The sequence below is a fragment of the Brassica napus genome, chromosome C8 (assembly GCF_020379485.1).
Source record: "Brassica napus cultivar Da-Ae chromosome C8, Da-Ae, whole genome shotgun sequence".
NCBI lineage: Eukaryota > Viridiplantae > Streptophyta > Magnoliopsida > Brassicales > Brassicaceae > Brassica > Brassica napus.
Window position 1 is genome coordinate 48,358,753 of NC_063451.1, and position 14,103 is coordinate 48,372,855.

General features: G+C 40.3%; 2 protein-coding genes across 3 annotated transcripts; both read left to right on the forward strand.

Annotated features, from left to right (window-relative positions):
• Positions 1-494: 494 nt before the first annotated feature.
• On the forward strand, positions 495-3,039 carry LOC106400723 (high-affinity nitrate transporter 2.1-like). Its single transcript, XM_013841101.3, has 3 exons — positions 495-1,747; positions 1,831-1,946; positions 2,189-3,039. Exons 1-3 carry the CDS (start codon positions 938-940, stop codon positions 2,850-2,852), a joined length of 1,590 nt encoding a protein of 529 aa, XP_013696555.2. The 5' UTR covers positions 495-937; the 3' UTR covers positions 2,853-3,039.
• Positions 3,040-4,908: 1,869 nt separating this feature from the next.
• Positions 4,909-13,273, forward strand: LOC106399083 (helicase protein MOM1). Of its 2 annotated transcripts, none has more exons than XM_048765435.1 (15): positions 4,909-5,224; positions 5,556-6,483; positions 6,609-6,681; positions 6,796-7,035; positions 7,425-7,598; positions 7,890-8,772; positions 8,852-9,093; positions 9,636-9,740; positions 9,981-10,745; positions 10,861-11,625; positions 11,768-11,902; positions 12,009-12,111; positions 12,188-12,396; positions 12,485-12,701; positions 12,797-13,273. In XM_048765435.1, the coding sequence occupies exons 2-15, from the start codon at positions 5,576-5,578 to the stop codon at positions 13,015-13,017; spliced, it is 5,040 nt and encodes a 1,679-aa protein (XP_048621392.1). In that variant the 5' UTR covers positions 4,909-5,224; positions 5,556-5,575; the 3' UTR covers positions 13,018-13,273. The 2 variants fall into 2 exon arrangements, with proteins under 2 accessions (XP_048621392.1, XP_048621391.1); XM_048765434.1 differs by having other exon boundaries at positions 4,911-5,224; positions 6,603-6,681.
• The last annotated feature ends 830 nt before the right edge of the window (positions 13,274-14,103 follow it).

Sequence of the window (14,103 nt, forward strand, 5' to 3'; positions counted from 1 at the left end):
GCTTTTCCCGTAGAATGCCTGCATGCGAGTGAGATCCTAGTTCTGAAAAAGCAACCCCTTGCACTCGTTCCAATCGAGAAAAGAATGAAAAATTAAGGTTAAAAGCAAAACTACTGAAACAAAGTAGTCAACGAAACAAGTGAATAATTTTTTTTGGGTGGAAACGTGTGTGGAACCACTGGCGTAGAAAGTCTTCAAATTCACTATGCGTGTTAAAGTGTTAGAGCATGATTATCCGGGGTACTTAGTGGGTTTCTTAGTGCGTGGGCCCCCACAAAACCCTTAAGGATCGGTTACAAAAACTACTAATTAAGAACCGATTTTAGTGACTTTCTTACACTGTTCGCGGACCCCAGTGACACGTGGCGGCTCCCGATTGGTTTGCTTTTTAATTTTTTTTTTTTTTTTTTTTTTAAAAAACTAAGAAAGGATAATCATGGCCTTAGGATTCAAGAACGGTGAGAATAGAAAACGTATAAATTCAGATCCACTAAGCGTTGTGAGACCAAAATACCAAAGACCACATACCATATGTTCTCTCCAATTCATAGAAAGTGTTGTTTTAAAAACTTTTACATAGATTAAAAACATTAAAAATTTGCATACTTGTTAACTATTATAAGTTATTAAAAAACAGAGACCTATGAACTAGGAGATTATAGAAGGCTAGAATTGTCACTTGAGAATATAGGCAACCTTTGGGATAAGCGAGAGAGTAGGAAGATGCAAATAGATTCCTCCAAATAATACTTAAAAATGTTGTCGTCAAGAAATAAAAATAATTAGGGTAACCATTGAGAATCTCCAAAGAATGCATTTTTCAAATAGTCAACGCTAGGAATACTATATAAGCCCTCGTGTGATCTCCAGACATCAATCAAAACAAAAACTTGAATCATATCACATTCTTGTGAAAGAACTTAAACATTTTGCATCAATGGGTGATTCTACTGGCGAGCCGGGAAGCTCCATGCATGGAGTGACCGGTAGAGAACAAACATTTGCTTTCTCGGTGGCTTCACCGATTGTCCCAACCGACAAGACAGCAAAGTTCGACCTGCCGGTGGACTCGGAGCATAAGGCAACGGTTTTCAAGCTCTTCTCCTTCGCCAAACCTCACATGCGAACGTTCCATCTCTCGTGGATCTCTTTCTCCACGTGTTTTGTCTCGACGTTTGCGGCTGCACCACTTGTCCCCATCATCCGAGAGAATCTCAACCTCACGAAACAAGACATCGGTAACGCAGGAGTTGCGTCCGTCTCGGGGAGTATCTTCTCTAGGCTGGTGATGGGAGCAGTGTGTGATCTTCTCGGTCCACGTTACGGCTGTGCCTTCCTTGTTATGCTTTCCGCACCAACGGTGTTCTCAATGAGCTTCGTGAGTGGAGCCGCAGGATTCATAACGGTGAGGTTCATGATTGGGTTCTGTCTAGCAACGTTTGTGTCTTGTCAATATTGGATGAGTACTATGTTCAATAGTCAGATCATCGGTCTGGTGAACGGTACAGCCGCCGGGTGGGGAAACATGGGTGGTGGCATAACGCAGTTGCTCATGCCGGTTGTCTATGAGATCATAAGGCGCTGTGGTGCAACAGCGTTCACGGCCTGGAGGCTTGCCTTCTTCGTCCCTGGTTGGTTGCACATCATCATGGGAGTCTTGGTGCTCAATCTAGGTCAAGATTTGCCAGATGGTAACCGAAGTGCCTTGGAGAAAAAGGGAGAAGTTGCCAAAGACAAATTCGGAAAGGTAACTATTTACATATATCACACATGAATATGTCATCCTAGACGTATTAAGTATTAACTCTTGATTTTGTTAAAATGGTGTAGATTATGTGGTACGCCGTCACAAACTACAGGACTTGGATCTTTGTTCTTCTCTATGGATACTCCATGGGAGTTGAGCTGAGCACTGACAATGTTATCGCCGAATACTTCTTTGACAGGTTTGTTTTTGATCTCGATTAAAGCTAAAAGAAAAGACTACATATATTTAAAAGAGAGAGTAGTCAGAGCCAGTTCTGAATATAGCGAGATGAAACATTCGCTTATGGTCCCAAAATATTAGTAGTTAATATATATATCATTAGTCCTTTAAATGATGAAGAAAAATATATGTTCTGTTTTAAGCTCCGTAAATCTAAGGACCAGCCTGAAAGTAGTAAACATATGTTTATGATTTGTTCAGGTTCCACTTGAAGCTTCACACAGCTGGAATCATAGCAGCATGTTTCGGAATGGCCAACTTCTTTGCTCGTCCAGCAGGAGGCTATGCATCTGACCTTGCAGCCAAATACTTCGGGATGAGAGGGAGGTTATGGGCGTTGTGGATCATTCAGACAGCAGGTGGTGTCTTCTGCGTGTGGCTCGGCCGTGCCAACACCCTCGTTACTGCCGTTGTAGCTATGGTCCTCTTCTCTTTAGGAGCACAAGCCGCTTGTGGAGCCACCTTTGCCATCGTGCCTTTTGTCTCCCGGCGAGCCCTAGGCATCATCTCGGGTCTAACCGGGGCTGGAGGAAACTTCGGGTCAGGACTCACACAGCTTATCTTCTTCTCCACCTCACGCTTCACAACTGAACAAGGGCTAACGTGGATGGGAGTTATGATAGTTGCTTGCACGTTGCCTGTGTGTTTGTGTCACTTTCCTCAGTGGGGAAGTATGTTCTTGCCTCCTTCCAACGATCCAGTGAAAGGTACTGAGGAGCACTATTATGGTTCCGAGTGGAACGAGCAGGAGAAGCAGAAGAACTTGCATCAAGGAAGCCTCAGGTTTGCCGAGAACGCCAAGTCCGAGGGTGGCCCTCGTAGCCGCTCAGCTACGCCGCCTCAGAATACACCCAACAATGCTTGATCATTCCAAGATTATTATAATCCATAATTTTACTTATGTGAAATGGAAACAACAATGGAAAAATAAGTATCTATTTCTTTCTTCATATATTGTGTTTGTCTTTCTTGAATTTGTTTTGTATGTTTGCACCGAGCCTTTTTTGATTAAAAGCTCTTTTTGATTGAAGTGTATCGCTCTTTAAGGTTAAGACTCGTAAAAACTAGTTAATCTGAATTTCTCAAAAGTTTGTGAAACTACAAGAGTTTATAACTTTTGATATGTAACTTTATGAGTACTAAGTGCGTATCAATCAAATTTGCTGACGTGCCTATGTCCAACAAATTTGGATATGAGAAACAAAGAGAAAATCATTGTCGAAATATGAAACTGAAAAGTCAACTATATTGATGAGCTCAGCACCATCAAGTAATTATATTTGTAAGTTGTAACGTGTATCTGTATTATTTTTCTTCTTCTTCTTCATATAGATGAAAATACAACTCAGACAAACTATTCAGACATTGTTTAATTAGCGCTTGGGTTTTGAAATTGTGATAATGGCTTCAATGACCTGCATCGTGGTCTGGACTTATCAAATCCTGACAACAAACAATAATTCAGATATTTGATGATGACGTAACATTAGACTTTTCGTATCATCATGTTCCCATTTCAGATATCGACGTCTTCGTTGACTCTCAAATATACAAAACTACTACCGCTAAACTATTTTGATCTAAACCATCCAACTATCCAAATGCTAGTTAACGTTATAAATTATAACGTACGTTCTAGTTTGATGCGACATGTATGCCCAGTGTTTTTAAGATACATTAGGAATAATAGGCGTTTTCTATAGCTAACGAACCACCATACATTTTGTACGTGGGCGTTTACATATGGTGGATAACAAGCGCGTTCGCTAATATTGCTTCGGTTCATGTAAACTGCGCAAATTCTCCCTAAATAAATAAAGACACATACTAATCTTTAATTCTCCATAGACATGTCAATTAGGGCCGAAGCCCGCAACCCGAGCCCGCTCAGCCCTAAAAATTACCGGGCTTGGGCTTAATTTTATAAGCCCAAAAAAAAATGGGCTTTTCGGGCTAAGTCCATTTGGGCTTTGGATATTTTGGGCCTAAACCCGTATGGGCTAGGACCGGCCCGAAAATCCGAAACTTTATATTTTAATTTATTTAGTTATGTAAAATAGTTAATTTTCTTAATTATTAATTTATAATATTATCTTAAATCATAGGTAAAAACCCTAATCTTTATTTAGTTATGTAAAATAGTTGAAATGCTTTTATTTTATTTCTATTTGCTATTATTATTATCTTATTTGGTGTTTTTGAGTTACACATTTGTTTTAGTTTAAACTGGATTTCATTAAAAACATATGGCTTTTAGAAAGTGTGTTCCTCTCTCTCTCGATCATTTGAAAGACGGTGCATATTTATATTATTCGATTAGGTGTGAAATAGTGATTTGTATATGCCGGCAAGACATAACAAAAGCCCGAAAAGCCCTATAGCCCGTTTAGGGCCGGACCGGGCTTTAAAATATAAGCCCATAATTTTTGCGGGCCGGGCCGGGCTGGGCTTTAATAACAATGGGCTTTGCGGATTTTGGGCCGGGCCGGCCCGATTGACACCCCTAATTCTCCACATATACACTAAAATGATGGTTTCATCAGTTACTATTCTTCAGTCCATTTTTTTTACGTGTATTTATTCATCAGTTACTATTCTCCTTTTAATAAGTATCGTTGCTTGTATTCGTAAACAATAATGGTGATTGATCACAAAAGAATGATTTTGTCTTGCAATATTATTAAAAACGATTGGGCCAACAAGAAACCCAACATGAACTAAAGTATTTGTAAACAAAAAGCCCAATAAGGCCCACGTAGTTTCAGCAGCAGGTCAGTTTCACCGAGAGTCTATTGTTGAAAGATCTCTAGGGAATGAAGCTGGGATGCTTCACGGTGGAGAAGTTTTATTCAATTTTTCTCATAAGGGGTTTTACCTTAAATTCATAATTTTTAAATTGAAGCTTGTATTCAAAAAGTTACAATACTAAAGTATCATTTTGTACAAATCCGAAACACAAGGGAAGACAAAACATTCCGGCGGTGGTAAAAGTTATTTCGATAACAATTTGAATGAGTATTAAAGAGGACAGTTTAATTACCGCGGAATAGTCATTGTCACAAATCACAAAATCACAAATCACAAATCACTGCGGCTTGAAAGCGATCGAGACGCGTGCGTGTGCGTGTGTGTGTGTCCACCGTGAAAGTTGCGCGGAGCTCGGAGAAGCGATTTCGCCGGCGATTTCTACCGGAGATCTTCAAAATTCTGCTCGTTCCTCTTCTCTCGTGCGTGCAGGTACGCTTCCGTTTCTAGGTTGGCTGGGAATGTTAATCGCTGAATTTAAGGTCTCGATCGAACGATTTTAGGGCTTTTTAGAGATTCGCATCTACTCTCTCTCCCTCTGGTGAGATGAGATGAGATGATTCTATAGGCGTCTGCTGCATGAAATACACTGATTAGCTAGTTTGAATTTGTAGGCTCTTGTGTCTCTCGGCGATTAGAATTTTTTTTAGGAGTTTTAGAGAGACTCGCACTGTCTTTGTGGTGAGATTATAGTTTTTGTAGGCTATTGGTGTGAAAAAAAGACTGACCTTTGAACTCTTTTTTTTTTTTTTTTTCTGTTAAGTGTGGTTTGCTTTAGATGAGATGAAGAAAGAGGAGAAGAATGGTTCAACGGGGAGGACTATTTGCACTAGGTTTGTAGCTGTAGCTTCTTCTGCCTCAGCGGAGAAAGATAATTCTGGTTTGAGTTTGAGGAGGTCAGCCCGGGGAACATCGTCTACTACTTCTACGAAGAAGCTAGCAACACCAACTTCTAGTACCAGCAAGTCAGAGAAACGGAATCCTTCACCCGTTTCTGTTTCAAAAAAGTCTGGTAAAATGGAGAAGAAACACAAAGCAAGTCCTTTGAGAAGGTCTAATAAGGGGAAAAAGCCTGGCAGGAATGCTGACACTTCATCAACGGAAATTAAGGAGAGCGAGGACAGCGTAGAGGATTTGACAGGGGTGGTGAAGAAATATGAGCCTAAAATGACTGGCCGGAGTTTCAGGGCGTTGTATAGAGGGCATCTCAAGAATGAAGCTAAGGCTTCTTCGAATGATGAAGAGTTAGTAGTGGTTGGTTGTTCTCGCCGAGTTCCTGCAGGAAATGATGATGCTAGAGACGATAGCAGTTCCCCACGTGTGAATTTAGAATCTAAAGGGGTCCGAGTTGGCGAAACTAGTACACACAAGGGCCCTGATTTTGCTGTGAAACTAGCTAGGGATACAGAGAATATGGTGCTTGATTCATCCCCCGTGGTTGGGGATGACAGTGTTATAGGTTCACCATCTGAGAATCCAGAAACCCAGAAGCTTCGTGTCAGTGCAACTAGATTAGAAACCAACACAGATTTGCCTCTGAAAAGAAAAAGGGACACTGTAGGAGTGGTGATGGATGCATGTGCAAATACAGATGACCGCACTATGAGTACTGATGGGGTTATTCCATCTCCATCCGGAAGCACAAACAACAATCAACCTGAAAGTCGTGACACATGTCAAACAGGGAAAAAGTAAGAATTCTCGATCTCTCGTCTCTTTTTGAAACTATCTGGCAATTGCTTTTTATTATATGAATGCTGAACCGATATGTTCTAGATTGTAATTTTAAATTTACAACAAATTTTGAAAGGGTCAGCGATGAGTTTGCAAATCTCCGTGTTTCCTCCAGCATTGCTCAGCCAGTTCAAGAACCTGATAACTTGGCACAGGTTGGTTTCTTCTTGCTTTACTTTGGACACCTGTTTAATATTGGCCTGTCAAATTTACTTATCCTTTTACTTCTAAACTGCAAATTCTGGTCTGCATTGCATTGTGATATGAAGGTATCTGGACCCGCTTCAAGCAGAGACTATGGGGAGGACAGGCAGAATATGCAACAAGATAAATCACATGACCGAAAGTTGTCATCGATGTATCCAGAGTATTGGGTTCCAGTGCAGCTATCAGATGTACAGATAGAGCAATACTGTCGGACTCTCTTCTCCAAATCTTCATCTCTTTCTTCGCTGTCGAGGACTGATCCTGTTCGAGCTCTTGAACAAACTCTCAGTTCTGTAAGAAAAGTAAGTTTATTTGTTTTATTCTTCAATGCGCTTGTGCGTTAAATTCCCAGTTAACGATGACAATAAGGTAAAAGAAAGAAATATATGACCAGATAAACTGTTCACTGCATTGCTGTTAAAAAGAAAAGTATTAGGTGCCATGCTCCTAAGAGGTTGTCACACAGGTGCTATGCCTTTCTATTTGTATGTTTGTTAGGAAATGCTCTGGTCTATTTGTTTTCCGCTGTTCCGTAACACAGAGAATTTGAAGTGCAAATAAGACAGTTTAGGATTAGCTTAGATATCTGACTATTATACATGAACATCACGTTTTCGCAAAGCCTCTTTCTGCATGTTAATGTGTGGAGATATTAAATACCTTTTCCGTGTGTTTGCAATTTTGTTGACAGATTTGTAACCACCCATATATTATGGATGCGTCTTTCAAACAACTGCTCACCAAGAATCTGGAGGTTCATAAAATCGAGGATGTCGAAATCAAAGCAAGCGGGAAGCTTCATCTGCTTGATGCAATGCTTACTCAGATAAAATCAAAGGGTTTCAAAGCAGTTATCTTCTACCAGGTGCATTTCCATTACTTATCAATGAGGATACTTCTTTGTTTGTCACAAATACGCCGCTTACTGCATTTTTAATACGTAAATATATAGTATCCTGGCTTTTACTTTTAACAATGGAGTTCTGTCTTGTGCTGAAGTATGTTTTTGATTATGTGATCGTGAATTGTAAAGTAGCCTTCAGCAATCAGTTGGCACTATGAGAAATGATGAACTGAAATGTTTCTTCTCCTCTTCTTTTATTGATAATATGTGCCTCATGTTTGTTTGAAGAATTTTTTATATTTTGTTCAACAGGCAACACAAAGCGGTGAGGGGCTTATGCTTGCTAATATTCTCGACGATTTCGTGAGCCAAAGATTTGGTCAGAACTCGTATGAGCATGGGGACTCTCACTCAAAGAAGAACGCTATTAACAATTTCAACAAGGAGAGTGAATGTTTTATCCTGCTTCTGGAAACACGTGCCTGCAGTCAAAGCATTAAACTCCTGCGTGCTGAGGCTTTGATTCTTTTTGGAAGTAGCTGGAATTCATCGCATGATGTTAAGCTCTTGGAGAAGATCAAGATTGAGTCATATTCTGAAAAAACTAAAATATTCCGGTTGTACTCAACATGTACAGTTGAAGAAAAAGCCCTGATTCTGGCTAGGCAAAAGAAGTCTCTGGATAACCTAAACCGTCCTCTGACACATGCACTGCTCATGTGGGGGGCTTCATGTTTATTTGATAAGCTGGATCACTTCCACGGCAGTCAAACCCCAGATTCAGGAGTTCCATTAGAACAGTCTATTAGGGGCGACGTGATTCGTGAATTCTCGTCCATTCTCTCTTCCAGTGTTGGAGAAGGAAATGTAGGCAAGCTGTGCCTACTGTTAGAAGCCAAGCATGCCCAGGGAACTTACAGCACTGAGTCTACTCTGTTTGGTGAAAAATATGTCGAGCTGTCAGATGAAGTTAGTCCAAATATATTTTGGACAAAGCTGTTGGGTGGAAAGAACCCTGTGTGGACATACTATTCAGATACTTCTCAAAGGAGTCGAAAAAGAGTACGACATCTTCAGGGCTCTGAAGAGACTGCCAAACTTGACGATGGCAAAAATACAAAGAAGAAAAAGAAGGCTTCAGATGATGTCGCAGTTGTTTACCATGAAAGAAAAGCCTCTGGGAAGGATCACATAGGTAAAATATTTCACTTCCTGCTTTTAACTCTAGTGTTTATTGAAATTTGAATTTACTTTGCTTACTATCTATTCTTCAGGGGATTTGGAGTCACCAAAAGTCACAACGCTCCTGTCATCTGGATCTGCTTCTGGTACTAACGATGCATTAGATGGAAAAGATGCTATTGGCTTGTATTCTGTGGGCGGTCATATATCTGGAATCCCAGAGGATATGTTAGCTGCCATTGATTGTAGACAAACTCCCGGCGAATCACAGAAGACTCTCCATACTGTTTTAAAGCCGCAGATGTCAAAACTTTGCCAGATTTTGCATCTTTCAGTAAGTGGCTTTTTCGCCTGCGCAACTCATTTTAGCTTTTGCATATGTAGATTGTAACTGGAATTGTCACCTCATTCCATGTCATGGCCAAATAGATTTTTTAGTGTTCAACTATATTGTTTCCGTCATATCTGGCTCCGTTGCTTATGTTCTGTTAAAAATGGAGGAACTTCTGCACAAAACACTAGGTAGTTATTTTCCCCATGTCCTTCATAGCTAAGAAAGACTCGTCTCCTTGGCATGATCCGTTCATGTGAGATATTGATATAATTCTTGGCCTCAGTACCTGGCGGATCAAAAGTGTATATGTTTGCTGGTGTTATAGAAACTGATATATTGACTGGTGCTATAAGTTTTGTGTATACAGTAACTGTTATTTTGGGGTCTTATATCGTCATATATTGGCTAATAGATGTGTCTACTGCCGTGTCCTTACTCCCTACCCTACTGAATACTTCTGTGGATGTCTCTGTGCACCGTTTATCAAACTTGCACTAAAAGGTATACCTGCTAATTGGTTGACATATCATTTTGTTTTTCAGGAAAATTTGGCACGCATGGTTGAAAAAGTTCTTGAATATATTATTGACAACCACCGTGTCTGCAAAGAGCCAGCTACAACATTGCAGGCCTTCCAGATAGCTGTGGTATGATAGCATTCACTTCCATAGTATATGCATTTTTCTTCTTCATCATCTGTGGCATCACTGCTTTTGTGGGAATGTTTAACTTTCCAGTCATAGGATAGAAACTTCCATTAATTGCTTGAATTAGACTAGCTACTAATATCTAACAAAATCCATGCTTTGTAGGCCACAACGTAAGGCCTTTGATTGTTGCATAATTTATGAATATTGCTGAATACGTTCTTAATAATGCACTTCCAGATTTGGATTGCAGTCTCTTTCGTTAAGCAAAAGTTCAACCGTGAAGAATCTCTGGCCCGCGCAAAATCGGAATTAGGTTTCAATTGCTCTAGAGAAGAGGTGGATTATGTATATTCTTTTCTGTACTGCATGAAGAGTCTATTCGTGGGGCGCACACAAGGTTTCCAAGAAAAGGGTGAAGAATGCATGTCTGAGAAAAGAGGTAGCCATTATAGCTCAGTAACCAAGGATGTTGAAAAGACTATTAGCGACATCAAAAAGAAATGCAGTAAGAGCCTGCATAAGCTTGTACAAACCCTCGAGGAAGAAAAGATGGACCTGATGAATAGGAATGCTGTCAAGAAGCAGGAACTTCAGAATTGTAAAAAGGTGGAAGCATCATTTATTCGTGTCACCTATTCAGGTATAAATACTCAGAGCTTACATGATGCTCTCCAACGGCTGGAATGTACTTTTGAAAGAAAGTTTGATGATCTCAAAGGAGAGTTGGATGAATGCCTTGAAAGTTTAGAGCAAATAAACGAGGCTGGAAAGAAGAAGTTGGCTGAAGATGAAGCCTGTTGGATTAGTCGGATAGAGAAATGGGCACGAGCTGAATTAAGAAATGGTGCTCCCAATCAAGCATGGTCCAATGCGGACAACAGTTTGGACCAGCAGAATGAAGAAGCTTGTTCTCTTGACAAGGAGATTCCTGACGAGTTAGCTTTGCCTCTGCCAAACCCTGCGTCTTTGGTAAAGACTAGAGGCTCTGCTGAATCTGATCAGGTTAATTCATTTGAATCTTTATAATGCTTATTCTTGTTTTCCTGTAAACCAGTTAGTGCCAGATCGATGCCGATCAAATGCCCTTTTGTCTTAATAAATTGACTTTTCTGGACAGGTGGATCACGAGAAACCTGATTCAGCAGAAAACATTCAGGGGAAAAAGACTGAAACAGCAGTTGAGCCTCAGCCGGCTGGATCTCGTATGCCTTCTTCACCGGGCGAAAAGCAACATGACCTAGCAGCAAACGTTCAGGGCCAAAACATTGAATCAGCAATTGAGGCTCAGCCAGTTGAATCTTCTATGCCTTCTTCACTGGCTGGACAGCAATCTGACCCGGCAGTAAACATACAGAGCAAAAATATTGAAACATCAATTGACCCTCGGCCAGCTGAATCTTCCATGCCTTCTTCACCGGCTGGACAGCAATCTGACCCAGCAGTAAACATTCAGGAAAAAGATAATGAAGCGGTAATGGAGCTTCAGCCAGCTGAATCTACTGTGCCTTCTTCACTGGCTGGACAGCAAACTGACCCAGCAGTAAACATTGAAACCGTAATTGAGCCTCAGCCAGCTGAATCTTCCATGCCTTCTTCACCAGCTGGACAGATTCAGGGAAAAGATATTGAAGCGAGAATGGAGCTTCAGCCAGCTGAATCTCCTGTGCCTTCTTCACCGGCTGGACAGCAATCTGACCCAGCAGTAAACGTTGAAACCGTAATTGAGCCTCAGCCAGCTGAATCTTCTATGCCTTCTTCACCGGGAGGAAAGCAACCTGACCCAGCAGAAAATATTCAGGGCAAAAATATTGAAGAAACAGTCGAGTCTAAGCCAGCTGGATCAGAAACATTAGAGACTGGTGGTTTTGCTGCATCAGAGCAGGTCTGTCTTGAAGACTCTATCTTTTGCGGTTTTACTGTTATCTAGCTGTTGTAATGTTCATTCTGAGTTTCCCATTTGAAGAGCAGCGAAGAGTGGTTATTGATTAGGTCTCATATCTGTTTAAATTTTACTCTCTGGACAGGTTGATCAAGTTGCATGTCCTTCGCCATCTTCGCCGGCTGGAAATCAACCTGATTCAGGCGCAAATATTGAGAGCCAAAGTATCAGCACATCAGCTGAGCCCCACATCGCTGGTCCAGGCGCAGTATTACATCAGGTAGCTATTGTCGCAGCTTAAGACTTTTCTCTTTTGTTGTCTGAAAGTAGTACAACTTTGTAATGTCTTCGTTCTGGATTTGCTGCATGAAATAATTAACGCTCAGGATGCATGCTCTCTGCCATCTCCATCGGTTGGAACTCAGGCTGATATAGCAGCAAACACTGAGGGCCAAAATACTACAACAGTGTCAAATGCAGTAGAAACTGGTTGGTAACTACCCTTGTGCATTTCAGTATAAGTTTGCCAGACAGCTAACACAATCTGATAATGATCTTTGCTCAGATAACGTTGCACCCCTTGTCCATGAAGGTGTTGTGGAGTCGTCAGCAGGTGTAATAGCTCCTGTTCCATCACTTCTTAACAATGCTACGGCTACTACAGTTCAACCTGTTCCCCAAATACCTTTCCCTGTGTTCAGTGACCCATTTCAGCATGAACTGGAGAAGCTGCGAAGACAATCAGAGATCACAAAGAAGACCTGTGAAGAAATGGTTAGTCGTTGTCAATACCCCCAGTTACCTCTAGTTTTAGTTCCTTTTTCTCAAAATATTCACCGACTCTTAAATTGTCTATGAGCAGAAAGCAGTCTTGAAAGCTAAATTCGAGAAGAAGATAGCTGAATTACAAGAAGAGTATCAGAGAAAGTTTCATGAGGTACAAGCTGTACATGCAGCCAGAAAGACGAAGTTACAGACGAGGAAGAATCTTGTTATAAAGAACAAGCTGTTGTCGAGTGCGTTCTTGTCTAAATGTACGAGCAGAATCTCCTCTCATTCCTCAGCAGCAACTCCAATGGGCAAGTGTTCGAATAATAGAAGCATAATTGTTTTTTAAAGATATAAGGTTATGAAGTCATAATAACACCTTTTTTTTCTTTTTTTCTTTCTCCAGTTAGAATCCAGCAGCTAGCACAGAGAGCAACACAAGTAAGCGCACTGAGGAATCATACTGCTTCGGCTCCGTACTGCACAATGCCTCAACCAAGACAACCTCTCACCTCCAACCCTTTACCATATTCAAATGCGTTTATTCAGCAGCAAGAACAACCACAGAACTTGGGGAGTGGATTGCAGAGGAGCAATGATGTGGTCTGTCTCTCTGATGACGAGTGATCTAATCTTCTTATGTTTAGCGTTTAATAGTTTGGTCTAGAGTTGTATAAAAAAAGTTAAGTTACCTATAAATACTAAATTAGTCGGTTAATTGATGATTGGGGCCATCATCAAAACTTCTTCTTACCCTGTCTCTGGAAATGAAGCTTATCGAACGGGTGTGAGGGTTGATAGAGATACAGTCTCCCTCCTTTAGTTTTAAAGCTCTAATCAGATGTCTCTATACGTTTCTAGCTTTTATAAATATATTTTCTTATCTCCTCATCTTACTACTCCAGATATGCAATATTCTCATTGTCTTTTGGGCCAAAGATTTGATCCTTCTCACTGTCTTTTGGGCCAAAGATTCAGCAATTGGGAGAAGCTTCTGGGCCCAATTGTAAAATTATCGAGGCTTCAGAGCCCAAATGTAATATTCTCAACTTTTTCTTTTCGATACAGGTGAAAAGGGCAAAACAGAAGTAAGCCTATCTTCTCTCTCATTTTTTTAAAAAAAAGGCTAAGAAATATTTAAAGCAACCATCCTCTTTTATAAAGTTTTCATTAGATTTCACAATTTTGCAAAGTACTGCTACTAAGTGTTAAGTACTAACTAGTTTGAATTGACTGTACTATCTTTCACGGGCAAACTCTACTGTTGTCTACGTACAAATAAATAAATCCGTATAAAACAAATGCAGAAATATTAATTACTCCCACATGATATGCAGGGTTAGTGGGTTACAACAATATGCGAAAAACTCAAGTTTTGAAAGATAGATCAGGAAAATAAATATCAACGGAAATTGAAAAAAAAACATATCATGATATTTATTATTTTATATAATTGTTTTGGACATGAATATCCAATATCATATGATGATACATTATAGGTTACGACTATAAATAATTGAAAGGAAGAACAGAACACGTGGGAGATGGGAAGCAAAAGAGTTAGGCAAGGGACCCACTTTCCCATGAGGTAACGCCACAATAATTACTCCAAAAATTTCGGTTCTCGTCTCGTAATCATCCGTCGGTGATCTCTCCATTTCACTTTTGACAATTATTTTTTTATTATTAATCTCTTGTTAAGTTTATAATAAT